Source organism: Nycticebus coucang, chromosome 3 (assembly GCF_027406575.1).
Source record: "Nycticebus coucang isolate mNycCou1 chromosome 3, mNycCou1.pri, whole genome shotgun sequence".
NCBI classification, from domain to species: Eukaryota; Metazoa; Chordata; class Mammalia; order Primates; family Lorisidae; genus Nycticebus; species Nycticebus coucang.
Window position 1 is genome coordinate 93,739,908 of NC_069782.1, and position 26,146 is coordinate 93,766,053.

At 50.2% G+C, this 26,146-nt stretch overlaps 1 protein-coding gene and 1 non-coding gene across 27 annotated transcripts in view; both read left to right on the forward strand.

Moving 5' to 3' along the window:
• Positions 1 to 1,864: 1,864 nt before the first annotated feature.
• LOC128582837 (small nucleolar RNA SNORA70) lies at positions 1,865 to 1,999 on the forward strand. Its single transcript, XR_008379265.1, has one exon. It is a non-coding gene; the product is annotated as a small nucleolar RNA SNORA70 (small nucleolar RNA).
• Positions 2,000 to 13,787: 11,788 nt separating this feature from the next.
• The window catches only part of CAMK2G (calcium/calmodulin dependent protein kinase II gamma), a 62,638-nt gene continuing 50,279 nt past the window's right edge, over positions 13,788 to 26,146 (forward strand). For all 26 annotated transcript variants that reach the window (XM_053582474.1, XM_053582485.1, XM_053582480.1 and 23 more), the window contains exons 1-2: positions 13,788 to 13,981; positions 15,322 to 15,416. In XM_053582474.1, coding sequence (XP_053438449.1) covers positions 13,917 to 13,981; positions 15,322 to 15,416 — 160 coding nt within the window. In that variant the 5' untranslated portion in view covers positions 13,788 to 13,916. The remainder of the gene's footprint in view (positions 13,982 to 15,321; positions 15,417 to 26,146) is intronic.

Genomic DNA, 26,146 nt, shown 5'->3' on the forward strand with positions numbered 1-26,146 from the left:
TTTATAGGCTTTGGCTGAGCCAGGCTCCTACCCCAGGGTGCCGCTTGGGTTTCTGGTCACATCCAAATAGCTAAAGAGGGAGTTGCTTTTGGACAGAAAGGAGGGAAAGAGAGCCAGGACTCCAGCATGAAGCTGCCTCAGCTGTTTCTGGGGCTCTGACTCAGGAGCTGCTTCTCAGGAATGTTGAGCACCTGGGCCTCAGAGACCCTTGTCCAGGCACAGTGGAATGAACAGGTGGGTATGAGAGATGTTTTACCCTTCTCTCTCTTCTCTGAAAACACCTTTGCTGAGAAACCCACCCAGGGGCCAGTTGAGGGTTTATCGCAAAAGACTCCTGTAACCTCCTCCAGAAATGAAGCCTTCCCAGATCTGTCAGTCTCCAGGGATCTACACCTAGCAATGACCACTGGCAACAAGCAACTTGCATTCATAAAAAAGCTGCCTTATGTAGGAGTCTGTCTCTACCCCAGTTTCTATCTTATCTCCCCAACTCTGTTGTAATTTCCTTGACCTCATGCTTCTGGGTAAAAAAGAGTGACCTGAGCCTCACACTCATTTGATAAGTATGTTGATTAACTGATAATCTAAGAAAAAGGAGCAAAAAAAAGAAAGGCAAAGAGAAATCAGTGAGAAAAAAAGCAGGCTGGGTCATATCCCAAAATCTGGAGAACGTGCTTCCCTTTCCAGGCGAAGTTCCCAGGTCATTTGGAAAAGAGAAAGCAGAAAAGCTTCATGAGGTGGCCTGGCACTTCCTTGTCCCCAGTGCTCATCCCAAACCCAGGTGCCCTCAGCGGGATCCATCCACCTTCAAAAAAGATACTCTGCAGTGATTCATCAGACGTGGGCAATTTTCTTCTCTGCCTCTGGCCTGTATTTCCTTGCCCTAAAGCAGATGGATGTCCCACAGGATAATCTTCAGTGAAATGCGACCCACGGAGATCTAACCCTGGAACAGAAATCTTATCAGCAGTTTATTACACAATGCAATAATTTTAGGTTCGTCTGCATAGATCATAAGAGCCGGGAGGGCAGGAACAGAGTCTGTTTTGTTCACAAGCTAGTCTCAGAATATAGCATGCTGCATAGTACACAGCAGACGCTCACCTGGGTGTTCCATATACATTTGTTGATTTGGGGCATCTGGAACCTGCCAGTATACTCCTGCCATCCAGCTGCCATCAGCAACTTTTGTTCTGGAGCTCAGTCCAGGTCCAAGATCTGACGGTCTGTTGGAAGAAACTGAGGCCAGAGGCACCAATAGACTGTTTCTAGGGCCTTGGATCTAGGACAGACTCGGTAATGGAAACGACTCCCGGGGTGTGGTGGACTGGGTGGGTAATCCTGGTAGCCCCACTGGCTCTCTAAAACGTGGCCTAAGGCGGCCTCTAGTGGACAAGCAGAATCACTACCCGTCTGGGGCAGAGGACTAGTTTCCTCACCTCTTTGAAGCCAGGCCCTCCAGGTTCTCCATCCTTGGATGGGCCCAAGGTCAAGAACATTCAAGATGGGCGGCGCCTGTGGCTCAGTCGGTAAGGCGCCGGCCCCATATACCGAGGGTGGTGGGTTCAAACCCGGCCCCGGCTGAACTGCAACCAAAAAATAGATGGGCATTGTGGCAGGTGCCTGTAGTCCCAGCTACTTGGGAGGCTGAGGCAAGAGAATCGCTTAAGCCCAGGAGTTGGAGGTTGCTGTGAGCTGTGTGAGGCCACGGCACTCTACTGAGGGCCATAAAGTGAGACTCTGTCTCTACAAAAAAAAAAAAAAAAAAGAACATTCAAGATGGCACCACTAGCAAGGTGTGGACTGTACCAGAACAATAGGCCAGCCATCCAAAGGACGGATCCATTAAAAAGCACTCATTACCCGGCAGCTAATTAAGCCCACCGTGCTCCTTTCCTCGTGGGGGCCTGGTGTGCAGTGGCTGCAAACAGCAGCCTCCTCGGTAGTGTACGCAGCCTGTTGCTTGTACAGGTTGCTCTAAGGGACCTTGGAGACATTCCTTTCCAATACATGTTCATGTATTAGACCTTGTGCTGTCCCCAATCTAGGCTCCAGACAGGTATGCGTGGTGCCTTTGGAAAGCCCCAGGCACTGTGGCCAGGGTTCACATTGGCCAAGTCATCACATCCAACAGCACCAAAACTACAGAACAAGGAGCAAGTGATTGAGGTCCTGTGCAGGGTCAAGTTCAAGTTTCCCTGGCCATCAGAAAATTCACATCTCCAAGAAATGGGGTTTTACCAAGTTTAACTCAGATGAATTTGAAGACATGGTGGTTGAGAAGCGGCTCATCCCAGATGGCTGGGGGGTCAATACATCCCCAACCATCCCCAACCACTTGGCCCCCTGGACAAGTGGCAGGCCCGGCACTCGTGAGGACTTAACACTGTGTTGCCTCTCATTTTTGCCTACCAATATTAAACCCTACTTCCTGTCCAAAGGAAAAAAAAAAAAAGCACTCATTACATATAGTACATAGTGCTCTTCTGAAATTTGAGGTGAGGTAGATATAAGACAAAGCCTCTGCCCTTGATCTAAATAGAAGGCAAAAGCAAAAATTTTTTAAAGCAAGCAGTGAACCCATTATGAGGTGCCAACCATTTCAAGACTGAGTTCAAAGGGTCAATGCAAACTTTCTGTTCCTCAATTTTGTCGTCTATAAAATAGAAACAATAAAACTTACCCTATAGGATTATGACGATTAAAATAAAATGATGGGAAGAAAATATGCTACTATTGGTGTTTTCAAATCAACATAAAACATTGAGATGGGCAGTGCCTGTGGCTCAACGGAGTAGGGCACCAGCCCCATATGCCGGAGGTGGCGCGTTCAAACCCAGTCCTGGCCAAAAATTGCAAAAAAAAAAAATTTAGAAAGCACATCTAAGGAAGGAAGTAAGTTCACATTAATACCACTATCAGAGAAAAAACTATTAACCTAATGATGTACATCCTTAAGCATGCGAAGTCTGTCTACAAAAGCAGGGGCATTCTGGAAGTAGAACAAAATTACAAGCTTGACCAGAATTACAGGGGTTCTAGAAAGTTATACGTGAATTCATATTTAATTCTGAAGGAAGCAGAATTTCAGGAAGGGTGTGGTCATGGAAAGTGATATTATTGGCTGGGTACAGTGGCTCACACTTATAAACCTATCACTCTGAGAGGCTGAGGCAGGAGGATCACTTGAATCCAGGAGTTTGAGGTTGATGTGAGCTAGGCTGATGCCACAGCACTCCAGCGTGGGCAACAGAGTGAGACTCTGCCTGAAAAAAGAAAAAAAAAGGTGATGTTATTTTCTGTAGCTCTCTTCTTATATATTCATCTTACCAGAGGGGCCTTCCTGCCACCCTATATTAAATACTTCACCTCCCCTTCACATTCTTTTTTTTCTTTTTGTAGAGACAGAGTCTCACTTTATCGCCCTTCAGTAGAGTGCCGTGGGGTCACAGAGCTCACAGCAACCTCCAAGTCCTGGGCTTAGGCGATTCTCCTGCCTCAGCCTCCCGTGTAGCTGGGACTACAGGCGCCCGCCACAACGCCCGGCTATTTTTTTGTTGCAGTTTGGCCAGGGCTGGGCTTGAACCCGCCACCCTCGGTACATGGGGCCGGTGCCCTGCTCACTGAGCCACAGGCGCGGCCCTCCCCTTCACATTCTAATTCCTTTACCACTACCTGATATATTAAATGTTGATTTGTTGATTTGTTTATTTTTTGTCCATCTCACAAGAACACAGGCTTCCTGAGGGCAGGGACTCCGTCTCTTTTGTTCATTGCTATATCCCCAGCATTGAGACTATGCTCTGCAAAGAGGAAGTGTTCCATTAATATTTCTTTTCTTTTTTTTTTTTTTTGTAGAGACAGAGTCTCACTTTATGGCCCTCGGTAGAGTGCCGTGGCCTCACGCAGCTCACAGCAACCTCCAACTCCTGGGCTTCCGGGATTCTCCTGCCTCAGCCTCCCGAGCAGCTGGGACTGCAGGCGCCCGCCACAACGCCCGGCTATTTTTTTGCTGCAGTTTGGCCGGGGCCGGGTTTGAACCCGCCACCCTCGGTATATGGGGCCGGCACCCTACCGACTGAGCCACAGGCGCCGCCCCATTAATATTTCTTGAAAGAATAAATTAGTGAAAGTGGATAATAAAGTGGGTCAGCAGATTTAGGAGGAAGGCCACTGCAAAAATTTGGGAGGGTTAGGTAGGCCCAGTCTGTGATGCTGGGAAGGGAATGGAAAGAAGAGATGGAAACAGGACATTTAAAGGGAAAGATACATGGGTGTTGGAGGATAATAACTACCATTTATTTGTCATCAGGTACTGAGCCATTCGTTTATAAATATTATCATTAAATTATTATAGTAACCCTATAGTGAAAGTTGCATGTTTATTTTACCTATGAGTAAAGGGAACTTAAGTAACTTGTCCAAGGTCACACAACCAGTAAGCAGTGGCATCAAAATTCAAATCTGGCTCTACCCCTGAGGTGAGATAAGGGAAGAGTTGATGTCAACTCCAAGATTCTGAACCTAGGTCCTTGGCAAACACTGTCAGAGCCAAGGGAAATAGAGAAGAAAACTAGTTAAGGGCTCGGTGCCTGTAGCTCAAGCCTGTATATAGGGCACCAGCCATATATACCAGAGCTGGCGGGTTCGAATCCAGCGCAGGCCCACCAAACAACAACAACTATAACCAAAAAATAGCCGGGTGTTGTGGCGGGCGCCTGTCGTCCCAGCTACTTGGGAGGCTGAGGCAGGAGGATTGCTTAAGCCCAAGAGTTTGAGGTTGCTGTGAGCTGTGACACTAAGGCACTCTGCCCAGGGCCACAGCTTGAGACTCTCTGTCTCAAAAAAGAAAACTGGTTAAGGATGGCAAGGGGAATAGTTAAAATAGCTAATGTTTATTGAGCCCTAACTATTCAACATGCTCTTTTACCCTTCATATGTACTAATAATTTGCTCCTCATAAAACCCTGTGATTAGATAGGAGGAATAAGTTCAAGAGATCTATTGTACAGCATGATAACTATAGATAATAACAACCTATTGTATTCTTGAAAATTGCTAGGCGAGTAGATTTCAAGAGTACTCACCACACACACAAAAAAACAAGTATGTGAAGTGATACATAATTTGCCTGGTTTAACCACTCCACAGTGTGTATATATTTCAAAACAATGGGTTATATGCAATAAATATATATAATTTTTTATTTGTCAGTTAAAATAAATAAATAAGATGTTAATTTAAAAAACCCTCAACCCCGGGCGGCGCCTGTGGCTCAAGGAGTAGGGTGCCGGTCCCATATGCCAGAGGTGGCAGGTTCAAACCCAGCCCCGGCCAATAACCAAAAAAAAAAAAAAAACCCTCAGCCCTATGAAGTGAATACTATTATTATGATTCCTGCCTTGCCAGTTAGAATACTGAGGCTCCCATAAGTTATAAAACTCACAGAACTACCACAGTTAGTAAGAGGCAGAGCCAGGATTTGGCTTCAATGTTCTTAACTGCCAGGTTATACTGCCTCTCAATTTGATTAATTTGGATTTGTATCATGTTGAATTTGGATGGCCAGCAGAATATTCAAGTGAGAATTTGGTAGGTAACCATTTATAACTCAGGTCTGGAACCTAGCAGCCTCTGGGCCAGTCCAGGAGTCCAGAATGTTGGACACTGGTTCTTCCTGAGGCCCATCCCTGCCTGGTCTATAAGTTTATCCACAGTCAAACACTATTTATATTATATCTGAGTGGTCCCCAGCTTTATGGCCTGTTTCTTCCCTCATCACACCCTCCCTTCCAGTTCACCTGACAACGCTCCCCCCCCCCCAATTTCCCAAACACCTTCCAAGTCCTCAGTATCTCAGGGTCTAATTCATTCTCACTCTTCTACTGGCAATGCCCCCTCAACTCACCTCCATCTGGCAACATCCTTCCTCTCTTTCCATCTCCTTCATTAAGTCTTTTCTGACTGTTCTAAGTGATTTGATTTCCCCCCTTTGAAAATCCCACAGTGCTTTGCTGTAACTTCCAAGTATTTAATGAGTTCTTACCACAGCCTAGGTACTTTAACCACTAGTGATACCAGGAGGAACACCGACACAGACCTTTCCCCAGGAGGCCTACAGTCACACAAATTGCAGACAGGTAAAATTACACTTGGGACAAGTGCTTTGAAGAAATGGCAGGTGGTGGTTTGGGGGCTGTCATTACAGAGATTTGATCTGGTCCGGAGGAAGTGATCCTCAAGCAGAGAACTGAAGGGAAGAGAGATTCCACATCCACTTGTACAAGGATCTTGAGGTCGTCTGTGGTACTAATCTTTTGGCTTGTATCATTGTTTTATTATCATGCTTATCTTCTTGCCCCCAGTGAGTAAAGCTTCTTAAAGGCAGGGCCTATTTCTGGCCCATCCTGCACAAGAGTTAGGACTTAAGCTTGCCCAGGACAGGGAGATAGTTGACTGGATGGACTGAGGGGGCATTGTTTTTGCAAAAACTCTCAGCATACCACCTTCCAGATCTCCTGGAGCATTGAGAGGTCATCCTATGCCCATCTCCACTACCCTCTTTTGAGGTGTCCAAAGAACAGTGTGATTTCCAGCTCCAGGCCCAGACATATGTCTGTTCTTTTTTTCTTTTTTTTTTAGAGAGATAGAGTCTCACTTTGTTGCTCTTGGTAGAGTGCTGTGGCATCACTGTTCACAGCAACCTCCAGCTCTTGGGCTTAGGTGATTCTCTTGCCTCAGCCTCCCAAGTAGCTGGGACTACAGGCGCCTGCCACAACACTTGGCTATTTTTTGGTTGCAGTTTGGCCGGGGCCGGGTTTGAACCCACCACCCTCGGTATATGGGGCCGGCACCCTACCCACTGAGCCACAGGCACCACCCATGTATGTCTGTCCTTAATGCAGGTCTTCTCACCTGGGGCTGAGGTCTCATGCATTTGTGAGCACAGAGTTAGCCTGCCCTTGTAGACTCCCTGTGAGCTGTAGAGTTTGATGACATGGAACACAAAGGTGGTTTTATCAGGACAGTAGGATTTTCTAGGACCCCTGGCTCTACTGCTTACCCCATGCTCACTCTTTCAGCCACCAACTTTCTTTTTACTCCTTGAATACACCATGATGTTTTTGTTTCAGGCTTTCACCACTGCTCCTTCCACCAGAAATGCTTTTGTTTGCATCTTTATACAACTACCTCTCTATCATTATTTCTAAATGTCATTCCTAAATGTCTCCCTTATAAGTCTGAGTACCTCTGTTAAAGGCATTCTTTATGTTTGCCTCTCCTGTCACACTCTATCCCCATTACTGATTTTATTTTCTTTGTAATAGAACTTTCTCCGTTCTAAAAACCTGGAGAAATGAACCTCTTTCTAGGTTAATTGCCTCTCTACAAGAATGTAAGCTACACAAGAGCAGGAATTTTTTTTTTTTTGTAGAGACAGAATTTCACTTTATTGCCCATGATAGAGTGCGTGGCATCACACAGCTCACAGCAACCTCCAGCTCCTGGGCTTAGGCGATTCTCCCGCCTCAGCCTCAGGAGTAGCTGGGACTACAGGCGCCCGCCACAACACCCGGCTATTTTTTTGTTGCAGTTTGGCTGGGGTGCCGCCCCACAAGAGCAGGAATTTTGCTGGATTGTCCTCTTCTGTTTCTCAAGTGACTGGAATAGAGGAGGTGCTCACTGAATGAATGAATGAATGAGCAAACAAATGAATGTTACCTCTAAGTGCCTGGATTCACAGCTAGGCCCAGATTGAGTTTAAGATTCCTATCTTAGGGTTGGTGCCCTTAGCTCAGTGGTTAGGGTGCTGGCGGGTTTGAACCAGCCCGGGGCCTACTAAACAACAGTAACAAGTACAACAACAACAAAAGTAGCTGGGTGTTGTGGCGGGTGCCTGTAGTCCCAGCTACTTGAGGCAAGAGAATCACTTAAGCCCAGGAGTTTGAGGTTGCTGTGAGCTATGATGCCCAGGCACTCTACGGAGGGAGACATAGCGAGACTGTCAAAAAAAAAGAAAAAAAAAAGATTCCAATCTTAAACTCACAGTTGGAGGCGTGGGCACATCTGAATTGTCCTCCAATACTGATTGACTGCCATATCTCTTTTTGTTTTCACTGCCCTTCAATGATGTTATCCCAGCTCTACCACAAACTGTTCTATTTGCCTTTAGGCAAGCCATTCACCTCTCTAAACTTCAGTTTCTTTCCTCCTCAATAAATAGGGCTGATGACTCCTACACTGACAAGTGGTGAGGGTTAACTGGCCTGGCGTAGGTAGAGCGTTCAGTGCCTTGGAGCTACCATAAGGCTACCCAGGAGGTTTTTGTCTCTTCACCACACTTCCCTGTTCACTTGTCGGCTCCCTTTGGGTCCCTCCCTCCCGCTCCTGCGCGCTTCCCGTCTGCCCACCAGGGGGCCCCACGCGCCGCACGGTCGATCCTTGCAGTCCTAGCGGTGCAGGCAGCCAAACTCTGGAGCCTGAGGCTTCTAATGACGGCTGTCACCTCTCCACCCGAGCTGCCTCTTGGCTGCAAACATCTCAGCCCCTTACCCCCAACACGTCATTCACGCCACAAATATTTACTGAGCGCCTACTATACGCCAGAGTTCGCGGTAGGTGTTGAGGATACAGGGGAAAGATCAGGTAGCTCTGCCTTCAAGGAGAGTTGTAGAGGGGTCAAGCGACAGAAGGACCCCTGACTCGGGCTTGGGTGTTGGCAAGTCCAACATCAGATCTCCCTTTAGAACTAACCCTCTGGCTGGAAAATGGACGGGTGTTTCTCCATGTCAGCCCCTCTAAATACCTTGGCTCCTCATATTACCTATTCCCCCACACACCCTGAATTTCTCAGCTCAGCTCCCAGGGACCTTATTAGGGAGGGCCTGGGACCTTATTCAGACACCTCAACTCCTCACCCCCAAACCCTGCAGCTCTTATCCCAAAAGCCTTTGCCTCTCACTCCAAAATCTTGTCCCCTATGCTCAAGTTCTCACCTCAAACTCCTTAGCTCTTCCTTTAAAAAATATTATAGTCACCAATTTAATCTGGGGCTCTCAGTCCTTTGTACAGCTTTTAGACACAGGAGGGATGAGAAAACACTCCCACTGAGAACAGTGGCTTGGCTGGGAGCAGTTCTCCCCAAGAATGGGGCCTACTGACTTTATTGTGCATGGTAGAGGTTAGAAAACCTCCCCCTGGCTTTTCCTAACGTGTCTTCCAGGTGAGGAAGAGGAATCCCTCACTCTTTCTCAGTTTAAGGACTGCTTATTTATTTATTTACTTATTTATTTAGACAGTCTCACTCTGTCACCCTGGGTTTGAGTGCTATGGCATCATTATAGCTCACAGCAACCTCAAACTCCTGGGCTCAAGCAGCTAAGGTGCCAGCCATAGACACCAGAGTTGGTGGGTTCAAATCCAGCCCGGGCCGCCAAACAACAATGACAACTACAACCAAAAAACAGCTGGGTGTTGTGGCAGGCGCCTGTGGTCCCAGCTACTTGGGAGGCTGAGGCAAGAGAACTGCTTAAGCCTAGGAGTTGGAGGTTGCTGTGAGCTGTGACACCACAACACTCTACCTTGGGTGACATAGTGAGACTCTGTCTCAAAAAAAAAAAAAAGAGATTCTCATGCTTCAGCTTCCCAAGTAGCTTGAACTATAGGAGCCTGTCACAATACCCGGCTGGTTTTCCTATTTTTAGTAGAGACGGGGTCTCGCTCTTGCTCAGGCTGGTCCTGAACTGAAGCAATCCACCCTCCTCAGCCTCCCAGAGTGGAAGATTGCTTACTTAAATGCTTTTATTTGTCTTCTTCACCTTTCCTATCCCCATTATTTCTTCTCTCTAGTTTCAAATGCCTCACCACTAATAATTTTCTCAGAGTTCCTTGGACAAAAGCCATAAAATAACCTCATCACTCCTCATTCTCCAAAGCTAGTCATAGAATCTTAAAGGTGGGGGGAACCCCAGTGGATATAAAAACTTCTTTTTAGTCAGGGACTCTTAACTTTATTTATTTATTTTTTTTTTTGTGATTTTTTTTTGGCCAGGGCTGGGTTTGAACCCGCCACCTCCGGCATATGGGACCGGCGCCCTACTCCTTGAGCCACAGGCGCTGCCCAATGGACTCTTAACTTTAAATCGTATGGAACCCCAATATATATGTTGAACAGCCACTAGGACCTGGCCGTGTAACCCCTAGGATTCTGCCAAACATGAATTGAAAACCTCTTGTGGATATAAGACCTCAGAGGTTTCAAAGATAAAGATCAGCCAGTGGGGCACCTCTGGTGATTATCAGGGCATTGCATCGATTTCCTGTGTCATTCCCTGTTCTCTGAGCTCTGGGCACAGCTTGAGTGCTGGTGCTGCCCAGGGGAGCGGCTGCAACCAGAACAGCGAAGCCTGACGACCCCCTGAGGTTGCCATAGATACTGATGCACAGGGAGCTGGTGAGCTCCTTATTATTTGTCTGTATCTTCCCTCTAATTGCTGCAGGGTAGCTGGAGGTTGTGTGGGTGCTACAGCAATGGAGATTGAGGAGGGTATGTGTTTGTGTGTGCACACAGAAGTGTCCATAGGCTCCAAATTGCCACTGTGGACGCTTCAGAATCTGTGCTGTTGAGTGGAATAGTGAAGGAGGAAGGAAGAAGTGATATAGAGATAGAAAGGAAGAAAGAGAGAATGGATTGAATTTCCTTCTGCACAAATTCTGATTTTCCAGTTTATTTGGATGTTTTGCAAAGTAAAGGGCAGTGTCAAGCCCATAGTAGGCAGCTGATAAATATTTGTTGAAATCCAGCTAGCTCCACTTACATGGTACTGTGAGTCATCCTAAGGATTCACCCCAATAGTTTTCTCATCACTCTTCCTTTTACCTAGAGACACAATGTAAAATGCTTTATATGGTTAACCTGAAACACCCAGTGTAGAACTTTCACCCTCAGCCATGAAGATACACCTCTTACTGCAGATCGATCAGGGATGTAGTCCTGTTTTTACGTTTGCCTCTGGGATCTCCCTAGGGGATGCTGTGGCAGCCCTAGTCGGTGCTTGTTCTGACCTTTCTGGTCTCCTCATTCCATCTTATGTTAATGAATATAAAGTTTCAAGTATCAGTCCGGAGGTCAGGAACCAAGTCGCCTTGAGCACCAGGGAAGGACACATTAATGATCAACTGATATTCGGCCCCCATTTCTGGCAGGCAGGCTAGCTGCTGCTTCTGCCTTTGAAGTGGATAACAAAAACTCAACACTTATTGACATCCCCATGTATACAATCTCATTGCTCTTACCCACACTGGGACTTGGGGCTTGGCTCTTCCTTGTGTACAGTGCATAGGAAGTGGCCTTACTCTCCATTACTTTACTTCCTGTTGTCCTGGGGAGGGGTAAGGCATGGTGCTCTGTCACCTTTACCCTTTTCCTTGGTTCTCTCTGGCTTCCTCCCAAGCAATCTGCCAATGCAGCAGTTCTCAACCTGTGGGTCCCGACTCACAGGAACTGTATTAAAGGGTCATGGCATTAGGAAGGTTGAGAACTACTGTGCTAATGCCTTCCTCTTGGGCTCTACTCCCTCTTGTTCCCTAATTGACCTCACTGGGCAGTCTGGTTCTCAGAACAGCTTCCAGGGATATTGGCTAAGGACTGAGGGGAGCCCTCCCTGATAGCTTTGCTCCTCCCACCTCTCAAGGACGAGGCCTGGGAGCTGGGACACATCTCAGCCTCTCTCAACTTTCTCTTCTGGCAGAGTGAGTCTGCTGACAACGGAGGCCGGACTCCCAGTGGATGTCCTGCTGTAATTAAGACTAAGCTGCAGCACTTGGCTAAGCTCCGCCCTACCCAGTTGAGGCTCCAACTCCAGGTACAGCTGCCCAGGCAGGTAGGGAGCCTGCCTAGCCTGTTTGTTCTCTGTGAAGACAGTTATGTGTCTCTGTCCCCACCAACCTGTTAAAATGGAGACAGAAGAAGGGGTGGTAACTCCCTTTGCCAATTGTGCAAATATTTACTGAGAGTTTGGAGCTGAGTATACAACGGTGAACAGAAGACCAGGTGTAGTGCCTCATGCCTATAATCCTAGCACTCTGGGAGGCTGAGGTGGATGGATTGCCTGAGCTCATAGGTTCGAGACCAGCCTGAGCAAGTGGAGACCCCCGTCTCTAAAAAAAAATAAATAGCCGGGTGTTGTGTTGGGTACCTGTAGTCCTAGCTACTCAGGAGGCTGAGGCAAGAGAATCACTTGAGCCCAAGAGTTTGAGGCTGCTGTGAGCTATGACATCACAGCAGTCTACCGAGAGTGACAAAGTGAGAATCCGTCTCAAACAAACAAAAAAAACAACCAATGGTGAACAAAGGAGGCAGGAGCCCTGCCCTATTGGAGCCTATAATTTAATGGGAAGGCAAATATTAAATAAATAATAACAGCAAACATAATTGTGATTAGGTACCAGGTACTATTCTAAGTGCTTAATGTGATTTACCCCATATAATGCTCACAAGCCTGCACAGTAGATAACACTATTATTCCCAGTTTTCAGACTAGGTAACTGAGGCACAGAAAGATTAAAGTTCACACAGCTGGTTAGTAAGTTGCCCAGAAATCCAAGCCAGGTAGTTTGATTCCAGAGTTTTTTTCTGCTTTTCTTTTTCTTTTTTTTTTTTTAGACAGAGTCTCACTTTGTTGCCCAGGCTAGAGTGCCATGGCATCAACCTAGCTCACAGCCACCTCAGACTCATGAGTTCAAGTGACCCTACTGTCTCAGCCTCCCAAGTAGCTGGGACTATAGGCACCTGCCACAACACCCTGCTAATTTTTCTATTTTTAGTAGAGATGGTGTCTCCAACTTGCTCAGACGGGTGTTCAAGGGATCCTCCTGGCTTGGCCTCCTAGAGTGCTAGGATTATATAGTAGGTGCGAGCCACTACATCCCGCCCCAGAGTTCACTCTTTAGATAGGTATGCTGTTACAACCTTTCATACCAGTAAATATACCATTACAAGATGTGGTAAGTGCCATAAAATAAAAGTACAGGGTGCCTTCCAAGAAAATGGGGATATTTTCTCTTTCTTTCCACTTGCTCTTCTAACCTCCAGTGCACAAAGCCTTTTCAAATCATTCACACTTCATCCATTTCGTTACTGGCCTCAGAACATTTTCTCTCCTCTAAGGTTGAAATGCAGGAAGGCAAAGTTTCATCTGTATCCTTGCCCCTGGTCTGGTCTCCCTGATCAAACTGCGCCTGAAGGTTCCCTCCTCCCCCATAAGGGCCCTGATGCTTGCCCAAGTCTAAACTGTCAGCTCCCAAAGGGAAGCTGTTGGCAACTAGCTCTGCACTGGCTGGGGAGGGACGCCACCTAAACGTGCAGTCTGACACAGGTTCTTTGACCTTGGCCCTCTCTCCACAAGGTGTGAGCCAGGTTGTAGGGCCCTTCCAGGGAGTTTGGTGGTCTAGACCCCTACACCACTGTTAACACACACACCCTCGCACAAACATTCCCGAGCCCTTGCAGGGTCCAACTCCCTGCTCGCCCTTGTGGGACAAGCGCACAAGTCGCGCGGGAACCTTTCAGCTCTGTCAGGCCGGGGCGGCAGCCCAGACTTGTACCCCTCTCCTCTGGACTCCTCTACTAGCCGGGTCCAGCTCGGGCGGCTCCCGAGGCGGGGCGGGGCCGGCGGCGGGAAGCCCCTCCCCGGGGGCGGTCCGGGGGCCGGGCGGGGGGGGCCGGCAGGGCTGGGGGCGGGGCAGGCGGGCGGGCGCGGGGGTGTCCCTCCCTCCCTCGCTCTCCCCGGTAAAGTCTCGCGGTGCTGCCGGGCTCAGCCCCGTCTCCTCCTCTTGCTCCCTCGGCCGGGCGGCGGTGACTGTGCACCGACGTCGGCGCGGGCTGCACCGCCGCGTCCGCACGCCCGCCCGCCAGCATGGCCACCACCGCCACCTGCACCCGCTTCACCGACGACTACCAGCTCTTCGAGGAGCTCGGCAAGTACGGCCAACCCGCCGCCCGTCGCGGCCCCGCACCCTGCCCCTGCCGCCCGGGCGCTATGCGGTTCCTCGCCCCGCCCCCCGGCCCTGCACCGGCCGCTGCGGCGCCCCCTCGTCCCGCCCAACCCCCAGCCTTTCCCGCCAGCCGCCTTCGGGGGCCCCCTCGTCCCCAGCTCCCGGCTCTGCAGCCCCCTCCGCGCCCTGCAGCAGCTGCCCGGGCTGCTGCACCCCGCGCTGCCTCTGGCACTGCAGCCCGCGGACCGCTCCTGGGTGCCCTCCAGCCCCGCCCCTCCTGCGCCTCTCCGGAGCCCCTCTCCCCGGTGACCCCTCTTTCCCACTGCTCCTCCCTGCCCTGTTCTGGAGCTCACTCTGCCCACTAAACCCAGGTCCCACGCGCCTGGCACTCAGACCCTCCCCAGCTCTGCCGCTCCAACCCCCGCTGCGGTGCCCGGGTATGGGGGGATGTTCGGTCCGGCCCCGCCCCCCGCTAGTGCAGCTTCCAAGATCCGTGCTCCGGTGCTGGGCCGTGCTGCGGCACCCCCGTCCCCTCCCCCCATCCCTGCAGTGGTCCCGGGCGCCGCAGCCGCAGCATCCCCCTCCCCTCCGCACTGAGCTGGCCGCTGCAGCAGCCCCGGCCCCCACCCCCACCCGCGGCGCGGAGCCCGTCCACTGCAGCCCCCGCCCTGCCCGCCCCCTAGACGTTTCCAGAGCCAGATAGTGCCCTTTCCCATTTGGGGAGGGGGCATAAAGGAAAACAGCGGGGAAGAGGAGCTGGGGACGTCAGACTGTGTCCTCCCCTTGCTGTCAGTTGAGCTGGGATGCGGTGGGATGAAGCTGGTTGTGCGGGGGGCAGGGGGGGTTTGAGCCTCACTCAAAACAGAGATTGACAAAGATTTCTCTCTCAGGGGATTATACCCTCTTTTAAATCACTCTTTCCCCTACCCTCAACTATTTCTCCTGAGAGAAGAGGAGGGTCTCTTTCCTCCCTTCTCTCTCCTGGTTGGTTCTCTTGGCCAGGACTGCAGGGCTATCAGTGCGATGCAGCAGGTGTGTGTTTTAAGCATCGCCCACCAGCTCCTGATGTACAGGCTGAGGTTGGGGCTGTTGCTTTGCCCGGGAAGTTGATGAGGGGGCGGGAGCCTGGCGGTACACCACCCATATCTGTTCAGTGTCATGCAGTGGCCTCCTCCTCCTGCTTTGTATTGGATGGTGGTGGTCACTGCACTGGTGTGAGTGTGACTGAAGGTCTGGTGGAGGAGCATCACTGTCCTCAGACCTGAAATGTGTCTCTGTCACTCTGCCCTGCTTGGTGTCCCAGTTCTTTCCCCCTTCTCCTTCCAGGGGTGCTTTCTCTGTGGTCCGCAGGTGTGTGAAGAAAACCTCTACGCAAGAGTATGCAGCAAAAATCATCAATACTAAGAAGTTGTCTGCCCGGGGTGAGTGCTCCCCATCTTGGCCTCTTTCTGGGCATCCCTCCCAGGCTATTGCTGCTTTTGAAGATGCCCCAGGAGTTGGGGGTTGTGTTTTAGCACTCCAAGAAGAGTTGGGATTTCAGAATGGGTGAACTTTGAAATCAGGCAGGGAATTGCATTGGGCCCAGGAAGTGCTCAGGTAGAAAAGAATGAAGTAAGAGACATGGGTAGTAGCTGCAGTGGTCCCCGAAGGCTCAAGGCCGTTCACTCCCTAGGGAGATGGAGGATATGTAGGTAGGGGGTGGCATGGAATGGAGGGCTCTTAATTTGGGGCATTTGGAGCCTCTCTCTTTGGGGCAGTGGTGGCCACTGCAGACCTGTATTCATCCCTGCTCCCCAGTGGTGACATAGGATGGGAATGCAGTAAGTGAGCAGCTCTGACAAAGCCAGCCTCCCCTGCCCACCAGGCGGCAGAACAGACTCCCAAGGGAAGGGAATCTGTAAACATCAGGGGAGGCTGGCGAGGGCTTCTCAGGAACAAATCCTGCCAGATGAACTTGATTGCTTTTTTGATCAAATTACAAAGTTGGTGGTGCAGCAGCAGATGTACTCTGTCCTGGGTGGAGGGTGATGTCTCATGGTCTAGAAATCCCACTGCCTTGAGGTCTGAGGAGCATGAAGGCCCAGGCTTTGGAGCCTTCCAAGTACCTGAGGCTGTTAGGGCTGGGGACTTTCACATCTCTAAGGTACGCTTTCAAAAAGCTCATATTGGGTGCTTGCCAAATTCACCTCATCTGATAGGTGTAGATACAGCAGTGTATTAGGTACTCTGGGAATGGATCAGGTCATCAAGGACTGGAGGATGCATCTTGGGGACAAAGGTTTATAAGACTCAGAGAAAGGAATTAGGGCTCGGCAATAGGACACTGTAAATATATTAGGAGCCAGGACAGATGCCCTGGGAAGACATAGGTTTTGGCCAGTAATGATGTGGGTACCTCTGGTGTAAGAGATGTAATAAATGTCCCTGGCATTCAGAGAAGCTATAAAATTCCACAGAGACGACAGTGGGCTTCAGTAATGTTGGCAGTTGTTCTGGGACCTGTTTCTGCCCCTTGGCTGGGGAGTCTCTCTTCATTACCACCAGCAGGGCTTGTCTTTCTGTCTCGCACCCAGCCTCCCATCTCTTGCTGTTCCTGGGCATGGGCTGTAAAGTTGAGTTGTTTATTTTCTTTCTCTCTGGGTACCTTGAGTCTGAGGATGGTTGCCATAGAGATAGGTGGATGGTCAGATGTCCTCCTCTCCTGGGATGGGGGCAGTTGGGAGTGGGCTGTCCGGCAGGATGGAAGGTGCAGGCAAGGACGATGGTTGGAGGGTGGATACCTCCCTGTGCCCACATAACAGCTCTGGTGCATCAGAAGTGGGGCTGGTGTCTGGTGTCTCCAGTTGATGATGCAATGTTTTGCGTTCCTCATCTCACCAGTGTCCTCCAACTCAGGGCTGAGGGAGGGAGAGAGAGCTCGGAACTGAATTCTGGGATGCAAGGGTAGCTGGTGTGGTGACTTTGCGGGGCTGTCTGACCTGGGCTTTCGTTTTCCACTCCTCCCCTTCCCACCTGAACTTCTCTGGCCCATGAGATAGCATCCATCCCCTTCCTCTTTCAACCTTGTCCTGTCTTTCCCAGTTGTTATCTTTTTTTCTTTCTTCTCAAACTGGATGTTTGAGTTTTGATTATCTTTTTCCCCCCTCAAGAACAGGATTCCTGTGTAAAAAGATGTGCTTCAGATAGTAATTCCCCCTCTCTTGAAGTAATTATGCCAAGTCGGCTTTGTTATGTGGCCAGGTTGGCTTTGGGATGGAGGCCTGGTCCTAGCTGACAGGCATAGACGCCAAGCAGAGGGGTCAGGAATGTGTAGGTGCCAGCCTTTACTGTTTGGAGATGGGAGAGTGGGAGGATGTTGTCTTGGAGATGGAAGAAATGGTATGGGGGGGCTGGCCTGTGAGTGTGGGCATGGGGGATGTGAGCTCCTAGAGAGTGTTGGGCTGGGGTAGCCTCTAGGCCAGGTGTCCTCAAACTTTTTAAACAGGGGGCCAGTTCGCTGTCCCTCAGACCGTTGGAGGGCCGCACTATAGTTTAAAAAAAAAACAACTATGAACAAATTCCTATGCACACTGCACATATCTTATTTTGAAGTAAAAAAACAAAACGGGAACAAATACAATTTACACCACTTCATGTGGCCCGCGGGCCGCAGTTTGAGGACGCCTGGGTTAGGGAGTGAGGGCTGTGGCTTCCTGCAGCCTCTCAATTTACGCTGTATATTTTATAAAGGTGCAGCAGCTGGGGCTGGGTTTCACTCGGTGCTGTTTAGGGCTCCGCAGGTGTTGGATTTCTGTGTCTGGGAATGTTGTGGACCCACCAGGGTCACCTGTGAAGGTCTGAAGGGGCTTGCTGTGTTTGATGGGTCTCCCCACCTGCTTGTTAGCTCTTGTTTGAGATTCTCTGTGCTGCAAACTGAAAGGAAAGAAAGGGTATAGAGCTGTTTCTCCTTGGCATCCACAGTAAGGTGGCCCACCTGCCTCTTGGGAGGCCATACCTGGATGGGCAGCCCTCTTTTGGGCTGTTGTGTCTAGTCATTGAGGCCCATGTTGGTGTCTGGGTTGCAAGGTAGTGAGTTCGTGTAGATGTGCGTTGAGCACAGTCTTTGCAAGCTTATCTACATAAAGTCACTGAAAGTCATATACGTCACTCTGTTTGCTTCAGAACAGCAATAGGAGTGGAATTGGGGCTCTTAAGGGAGCCCATGGTTCCAAGCTTAGCTCCGCTAGGCCGAAGGAGGCATTTAAAATAGGCTCAGGCTTGGATGCAGGAGCTAGTGGGCCAGGTGATGGCAATGATAAGTCGTTATTTTAAGATTTAAGAGCACCCCCCAAAGAGCCTGAGCCCTTATGTCTTTTTTTATTTTTAAATCTTTATATTCCCTTCTTATCTTTATTCATATGCATACGTATTTTCACCTCATAGAGCATAACATTTTATATCCTGCTCTCTTTGCTTATATCCAGAGCATTTCCCCGCATCACTACAGTTGAAGGGCAAACGATCCTTTCTTTCTTCTACATATTTTAGGATTTACCCTTGGAACAATCAGCATCATAAGAAACCTCTGTATTTGGACCATTTATCTGGATGCCAATTGCTTTCACTAAGATGGATTCTAGGCTGATGCCCTTGGCCTTACTAAGAGATCCTAACAGTCATGGTGTTATGAAATCTGTTGCAGCACTTGCTATATTTATTTATTTAATCTGTATACCCCATATGAAGAAATTTCTATTGAAGCTAAACGTAAGCAAAAGCTTTCCAAGAAGGTGAGGGAAGAGTCTTTATCTGTTTCTTTATTTCTGTGTGGGCAGCAAATGAGGTACTAGCAAAGTACCTCATAGACACCAAGCATATACACATTAAATGAATGGATTCAGAAGACTGTAACCAATGATGGTTGCCTTTTGGCTTTGGCTTCCAAGAAACTCAGAGTCAAGTTGTTGGAATCCTTCTACCCTGTTCCTGGCTTGGGTCCTCTCTTTCTAATCCAGGGAGCCAGTCTGCAGACCTGATACAGTTGCTGAAAGAGAGGACAGATGAGCCTAAAGACCTGTGCTTGAGCTATAAGGCAGGGCAGGAGATGTAGAAAGATAGTGAAGCTTAGGAGTCCTCCTTTCTTGTCACTAATAGCCTCTTAGAGCCACTGTTGGGACTTCCTCTAAGCAGTGATTTTCACTTTTAGTGTACATAAGGGTTACCTTCAGTAGTTGTTAAAAATTCAGATTCCTGGGCTCTATTCACAGAGATTCTGCTTTAGGAGTTCTGGGATGGGGCCTCAGAATCTGTATGTTTAATGCATGCCCAGTAGAATTTCACATAGGTAGTATGCAAGCCACTGTTTAAGAGATGCCATATAGGCTGGGCGTAGTGGATTACACCTTTAATCCTAGCACTCTGGAAGGCTGAGGTAGGAGGATCCCAAGAGCTCAAGAGTTCAAGACCAGCCTAAGCAAGAGCAAGACCTTGTCTCTATTTAAAAAAAAAAATAATAATAATAGAAAAAGTAGTCAGCTATTGTGGTGGGTGCCTATAGTTCCAGCTACTCAGAAGGCTGAGGCAGGGGGAGCACTTGAACCCAGGGATTGAGGTTGCTGTGAGTTAGGCTGAAGCTACCCCACTCTAGCCTGGGCTAGACTGTTTCAAAAAAAAAAAAAAAAAAAAGAGATGTCATCTAAAGTCAGCAACAACAGCGACAGTTGCTCTTGCCATGCTCTCTGGAATTTGCCAGACACACCTTGGCTCAGCCTTCTCCAGGTGGTGTCTCTGCTGGTATGTGGCCATCTGTGTGCATGGGCTGTTCTGTGGTTGGGGGCCTCATTCTTGGCCCCTGGATTGGAGTGCCAATCTCTGTCTCAGGCTGTGGCAGGCTGGGTAGCTGGGGTTGTGGTATGTTGGCCACCAGAAGGATAAAGGCTGTCTCTTTCTGGGTCCAGCTGGCCCTGGGGACTGAAATGGGATCCCCTTGGATGGTGCCAGCTGAAAGTCCCCACCCCCTTAATGTTGGCCTGAGTAGCCCCCATGACATTTGTGTCCCCTGTGGTATCTCCAAGTGAGACTTTCCTGTTAAGGGTCTGGGTGAAGGGAGGAGGACAAGGAGGAAAAATCCTTGCAGCTCTGGGACGCTGGGCTTTAAGGAAGCATTTAAGGAGGCTGTGTGCAAAATTGTGCTTTCCTCCTGAGGAAAAAAACAAGCCAATTTCTGTAAACAGAGAAATGGGCATCCTGCATATAAGTGATTGAACTCCCCTGACTTCTCTCCTGAAGAGATGAGGAAGGGAGGTCCTTCCTCTGTGCCAAGGCTCCTGCAGGGCCACTTTCGTTGTGCAGTCACGATGCAAGCTGTGGGCCTTAGCTCACACTACACTGGCCTGTCACCCTGCCCTCCCACCCACCTTCTCAGAGTGACTGGGGGTGCTGTATCGGGGTTGGGACAAAGGTTGGAGGACGGCCCCATCCCAGAGGAGATGCCCACTGCTGGCTCCGGTCCTTTGTCATCATACCCTTGTCAGAGCCACACTGAAACCCTAGAGGTTAGTGGCTGACCCCATTCTCTGCCGAGGCTAGAGACAGGGAAGGACAGGGGTTGGTGTGCCCAGCTCCTGCCCCCACCTCTGTGCTTGCTGCTCTCTGAACAGCCTTGGCAGGCCAACAAGGGCGTGATCCCATGGGTGCCAAAAGGGTGGTGACAGGAAGAAATGGGCACTTTGCACCTCTTGAGTGCGTCTCTGCCGAGGCCCTCTGTCATCTGCCCATGGCCAGACAGATCTACTCCAGAGTCAGGGGGAAACCAAGGCACAAAAGGTTTGACTGGAGGTGTTTAGGGTTTTGTTTTTGGTTTTGAGCTGTAGGTATGCTGTGATTTTGCCTGTGCTCAGACCCAGCATCCTTAGGCCTTCATTTACCCTAGGGCTCTTCCCTTTGAAACACAGGTTGTGGGTACTCTGTTCCTGCAGCGAATCCTAGTGTGTCACCCCACACGTCTCCGTCTCTCTCCTCTAAGCCTGGTGGAGCAAATCCCTCCTTGTTGCTGGCTGAGGCCCCGCTTTTGTCTGAACCCACTCTCTGGGTGCTCTTGTGGGGAGATTTCCAGCCACTCCTCCCCAACACCACCTCTACTTCCTGGGCCCTATCAGCAGCCGCTGCAGCTTCCCATCTGCTCCCCTCTTCTCCTCCCAGTTTTCCCCTCCCCCTGCTTGCTGCTGCCCTGGGAGGAGCTATTTTTAGGGGCTGCTTCCTGGGATGTTTTACTTGGGGCTGGTTACCATGAAGGAAATGTCACCAAAACAGTGGGCAAAGGCTGTAGGCACCGGGAGCCCTGCCGGGGGCACAGAGAACTCTGCGGCTGTGACCCTGTTCTGGCCCTTGAGAATGGCCAGAGTGGCCATAGGCAGAGCCTTGCCTTCTTGGGGCTTGCTGGCGACCCCATGGGGATTTTCTTCGTCAAAGCTGATTCAGCTGTGGGGCACTTCTTGGTGCCTCCCTCCTTTCCCTTCTTGGTTAGAGCTTTCCTTGTCTTGAGGACCAAAGGCCAAAGCAGGGCTCAGGTCTTTGTATCTCTTGGTTAAAACTGTTCCAATTAGGGTCGAAGAGAAGGGGAGCGTGCCAGGTTAAGGGCCGCGCCTCGGGGGCTCACAGGAACACATTACAGGCCTTGTCCTGCTGTACTCACAGCCCTCAGCCAGTCCTCGGGTGCACGGGTGTGAAGCCATCGCCTGTTACTCTTATGTAGTGGATGGACTTTTAATTGGAGATTCTTTGCACCTTTAGAGTGAGATTTGAAGAGGAAGGGATGTGGCATTGCAGTGTCAGGGTGAGAGGTCAATGGGATTGTGGCTTGGGATTCCCACTGGTCAGAACCCAAGGCCTGGGGCTGCTTATAAACAGCTGGGAAGATGGATTATGACACCAAATCCTTGTGCTGCCCTTGTTTCTACTCCTCCGGGTGATCCCCAAGGGGACAGAAGGGGCCTCTGCTGCTTGGGAAGATGAGGAATACTCAAGAGGGCAGCAAATTGAGGCTGCCCCTAGCTGGTGTCTGAAATCAGTACGGCTACAGGAAGCATCTCACATCCATGATGGGGTCACTAGCACAGACCTATGAAACAAACACCCTTTGAAAAGTTAGGGCATCTTTGAGATTGGAACTTGAGGAGAATCCTCGTAGCCAGAGTGGGCTCTGTGTCCTTTCCCACATACAGTGTTGTGTGTTTAGGTGGCAGCAGGATCTTATTTGAAGCTGGTGCTGGCATTTGTAATTTTTTAGAAAAAATGTCACTAAATCAGTGGGCACATCTCTATGGCAGGGCCATGGAGAATCAGTGGCTGGCCTTCCCTGGCTCCCTGATTCTGTGGAAGAAGGAAAGTGTATCTAGAGTAGGCATCTCTCTGCGGGCTGGAGGGAAGAGGTGCTTCTAAGGCTTTGTAACCCCTGGTGCTGCAGGCTGTCACCTCACTATCTGCTTCCTCTTTTCTGCCTCCCTTGGTGCATCTGGTTATTCCTTGCTGTCTTTCCTGTGAAATCGTGGTGCCCTGGATCAAGTCTTGAAGCACTTGGCAGGAGCAGCTAGGAGAGGCAAGGCTTCCGGGATCCTTGTTTCCCAGGACCTGGCTCTGCGCTGAGAGGGTTGTTGGGGAAGGGCCCAAGCTGGGCCTGGAGGGTCCCTGACAATGGCTGCTTCTGCTTTCTGTGCTTGTGGCCACCTCTGCTCTTGAGGGGGAAAACCTGCAGAGGGCTGTGGTTGGAGCTGGGCTGAAGGCCGGCAGGGTGGGTCTCTCCATGGCAGTAGCACACAGGCAGGCAGGAAGTGGCCCTGTGCAAAAGCGGGAAGTGGCTGTTGTCAAACAGGAAGAGGGGGCAGGGCTGTGGAGGGGGCGGGGACAAGCCTGGCAGAAACATGGTGGGAACAGGGTCAGTAGTACCAGAATGAGGGGTGTCAACGAGGAGGCCACCTTTGTGGCAAGGTCAGCTGGTGTGCTGTCACTTGGATGCTGAGCCAGGGCCTGTCTTATAGACCCAGCCACTTCAGTGGCCTCATCCCTACTTTGGGGTTGGGGATGCTGTGTTTAGTGGGGATGTCCTTGCAGTCGGGAAAGGCGCTCCACAAACTATCGCTTATTCCTGAAATACTGCTTCTGTGTGTGTGTGGGGGGGGCTCTGCTTCTTCCCAGTCATGGACCAGCCCTGGAGGTGACTACAGGACAGGAAGTGTGGGGGAAAGAGACAGGAGACAACAGCTGGAGAGGCTGGGGCGGAGGCAGGAGGAGGGAGAGTTTGGTAGGCAGAAGCCGCTCAGCTCCCTGAGCAGAGCTTCTGGATGGCAGGGTGCCACAGCCGGTGAGGAAGAGGAGGGATTGGGATCCCGTGGGCAGCAGCGCTTCCTGCTTCCTGCTTTTGCTAACCTGCAAACTAGAGACGCGGGTGGGCCCCCTGGGCCTCCCCCCAAACAGGGGAGGAGCCCCTTACCCTCAGGACTGCAGTGAAGGACCTGTGAGAAGCCCGAAGGCCAGGTGGGAGGGGCTCAGGTGTTGTGTTGTGGACCCTGCGTCTCCCAGGCTGAGGGAGAGCGGGTCCCACCTTTAGTGTCTCTGGTGATACCTGTGACCACAAGTCTGGCCCAGAAGACCTTGTCACCTTACCACTAGGCCCTGGAAAGGAGGCTCTTCTTATGTGCCAGGCCCTGTGCTAAGTGCTTTACCCATATTACCTCATTTAAACCTCGGTTATTGCTGTCTTCATTTTAGAAGTGAGGAAACACTTCCCTATGGTATGTGCCTGGCTCACTCTCTCACTGCCTTTGGATCCTAATCAGATGTCACCCACCTCCTCGCTGAGGCTTTTCCTGACCACCCCGCTTAAAATTCCACTCTGTCCCTTCCTTGCTTTCTTTTTTTTTTTTTTGCAGTATCTGGCCAGGGCCGGGTCCAAACCCGCCACCTCCGGCATGTGGGGCCAGCGCCCTACTCCTTTGAGCCATAGGCACCCCTCTGCTTTACTTTTCTACATAGCAGCTGCCATGATGTCTAACATGCCACCAAGTTTTCTTACTGTCTGTCTCTTCCCCACACTCTGCCCACTTAGAATGTCAGCTCCCTGAGGGCAAGGAATTTTGTCTGCTTTGTTCACTGCTATCTCCCAGCATCTAGAATGGTGGCCTGTCACATAATAGGCCTCAATAAATGCTTTTTAAAGGAATGAATGAGGTTCAGGTAGGTTTAATAACTTGCCAGATATGGCTGTGCTGGACTCAATCAGGGCTGACTCCATAACTGATGTGTTAATTGCCATACTTCATGGCATAGAATCAGAGCAAGGCCAAGGTGCAAGCCCCAGAGTCCAGAGAAGACATGGGCCTTTTCTGGAATGTAGGGCCCAGCTCCTGGATTTAGGGTTTGAACTGAGAGTCTAACAAAGACTTGGGCAACTCCTTCAAGGAGCTGGGAGCCTGGGTCTGTGTCTGTCCTCTGTCCTCTCTCCTCTCTGAGTCACTGGTAAAGCCAAAGCGTCCTTATTTTTAGTGCTGTTGCTGTTGTGAGACTGTAACCATTAGCCAGTAAGAGACTTAAGGGAGGAGATAAACATTAATCTTCTGGGCCTTCCCCTCAGCTGCCACCTCCGCATTGCAAGATGCTGTTCTCCCACACCTGCCCAGGCAACCAGGCCTAAGTGTTGTGGGTTAGTAGGCGGTGAGGTGAGTGGCCAGAGAGGGCCTGTGGGTCTGCAGCTTTAGGCGGGGCTAGTTTGGTACCTCCATCTCAAGGCTAAGGGCTGGGGGTAGTGTGGAAGGTGGGATCACACTAACATCCAGCCGGATCTGCAAGACGCAAAGAAGCAAGCCCTATCCCCTCCCCTCCACCCCCCCAATATTGCTGCTGCTTCAAGTGCCCCAGCTTCTGGAGGTTGCTGGCCACATCCTATTGTCTGGGACCAAAGGACACAAGCGTTGTGGGAGTTGGGGGTTACCAACTAAGGTTACCTGGCTACACCTTGGTCAGTGGTCACTGTGAACCCAAGGACAGGAAGGAGGGCCTGACCCAGATCTTTGGGCAGCTGGGATGGATTAGCTGGGCAGCAGGAACTAATCTCTGCCTATCCCCACCTCCTTCCACAAAGCAGAGCGGTTTTTAGAGGAAAAGTTTAAGACAAAGCTGGGATTTGTTGGTGAAACAATAAATATGAGTTTCTTCTAGTCTCTAATCTCTACAGTATCTCAAAATGACATGCTTGGGTTGGAATCCCTGTTCTGTCTCTTTCCTGCTGTGGGATCTCTGGCAAGTTATTTAACTTTTCTGGACCTCAGTTTTATCGTATGTAAAATGGGGACAATCCTAGCACCTACTCAACAGGCCCACTGTGAGGGTCATGAGAGGCTTTATAGAGGTTTTTTGCTGTTTTGAATAGAGGTGGAGTGGGGAGAAATCCCTACCGGGAGACAGGAATCGGTTGACAGGTGTGGATGTGAGGGCACCAGCCCAGGCCGGAGGAATCAGGGACAACTGGACTGTGCCCTCCAGAGCCTGGGATCTTTATGGGATACTCCCACCTTTTTTTATCCGGTCCTTTTCTTTATCCGGTCATCATAGCATAGTGGTAGGGAAAGAGGGTTCCACTGGCTCTCTGTGCTACCTGGAGCAGGTTACTTTATCTTTTTAAACCTCAGTTTCCTCATTTGTAAGGGAACAGAGCTAATCAGATCCCTACTTCACAGAGTTTCTGTGAGGATGAACTCTGAGAATCCATGCCTCTGCCTGCCGTGTAGTGAAGGCTTAGTAAGTGGTGGTTACTACCACTCCTGTTGTTATTGATAAACCTGTTTTAAGCCCTGTTTATGGAAGGAACTCTAGGAAGTACTGCTCAGAAAGATCCCCTCCTTTGAGGAGCTTGTGACCGAAAGATAACTGATGTAATATATGACGTGAGAATCATAAGAGGTGCAGTGGGAGATTGGTGGGGAGACGGTCGCAACAGGGACAAGTGACAGTCTACTGAGAAGAACAGGGAAGCCTCCACGAAAGAAGAGACTTTTGGCAGGATTCCAGCAAGCAAAGGTGGGGAGGGTGGGTGGAGAGGGCTCCTGAGCCTCCTTGCTTGGAGTAGCATCCTCTCTGTCCACTTCCTGGAGCTCTGCCTTCCTGTCCACAGGAACAGGAA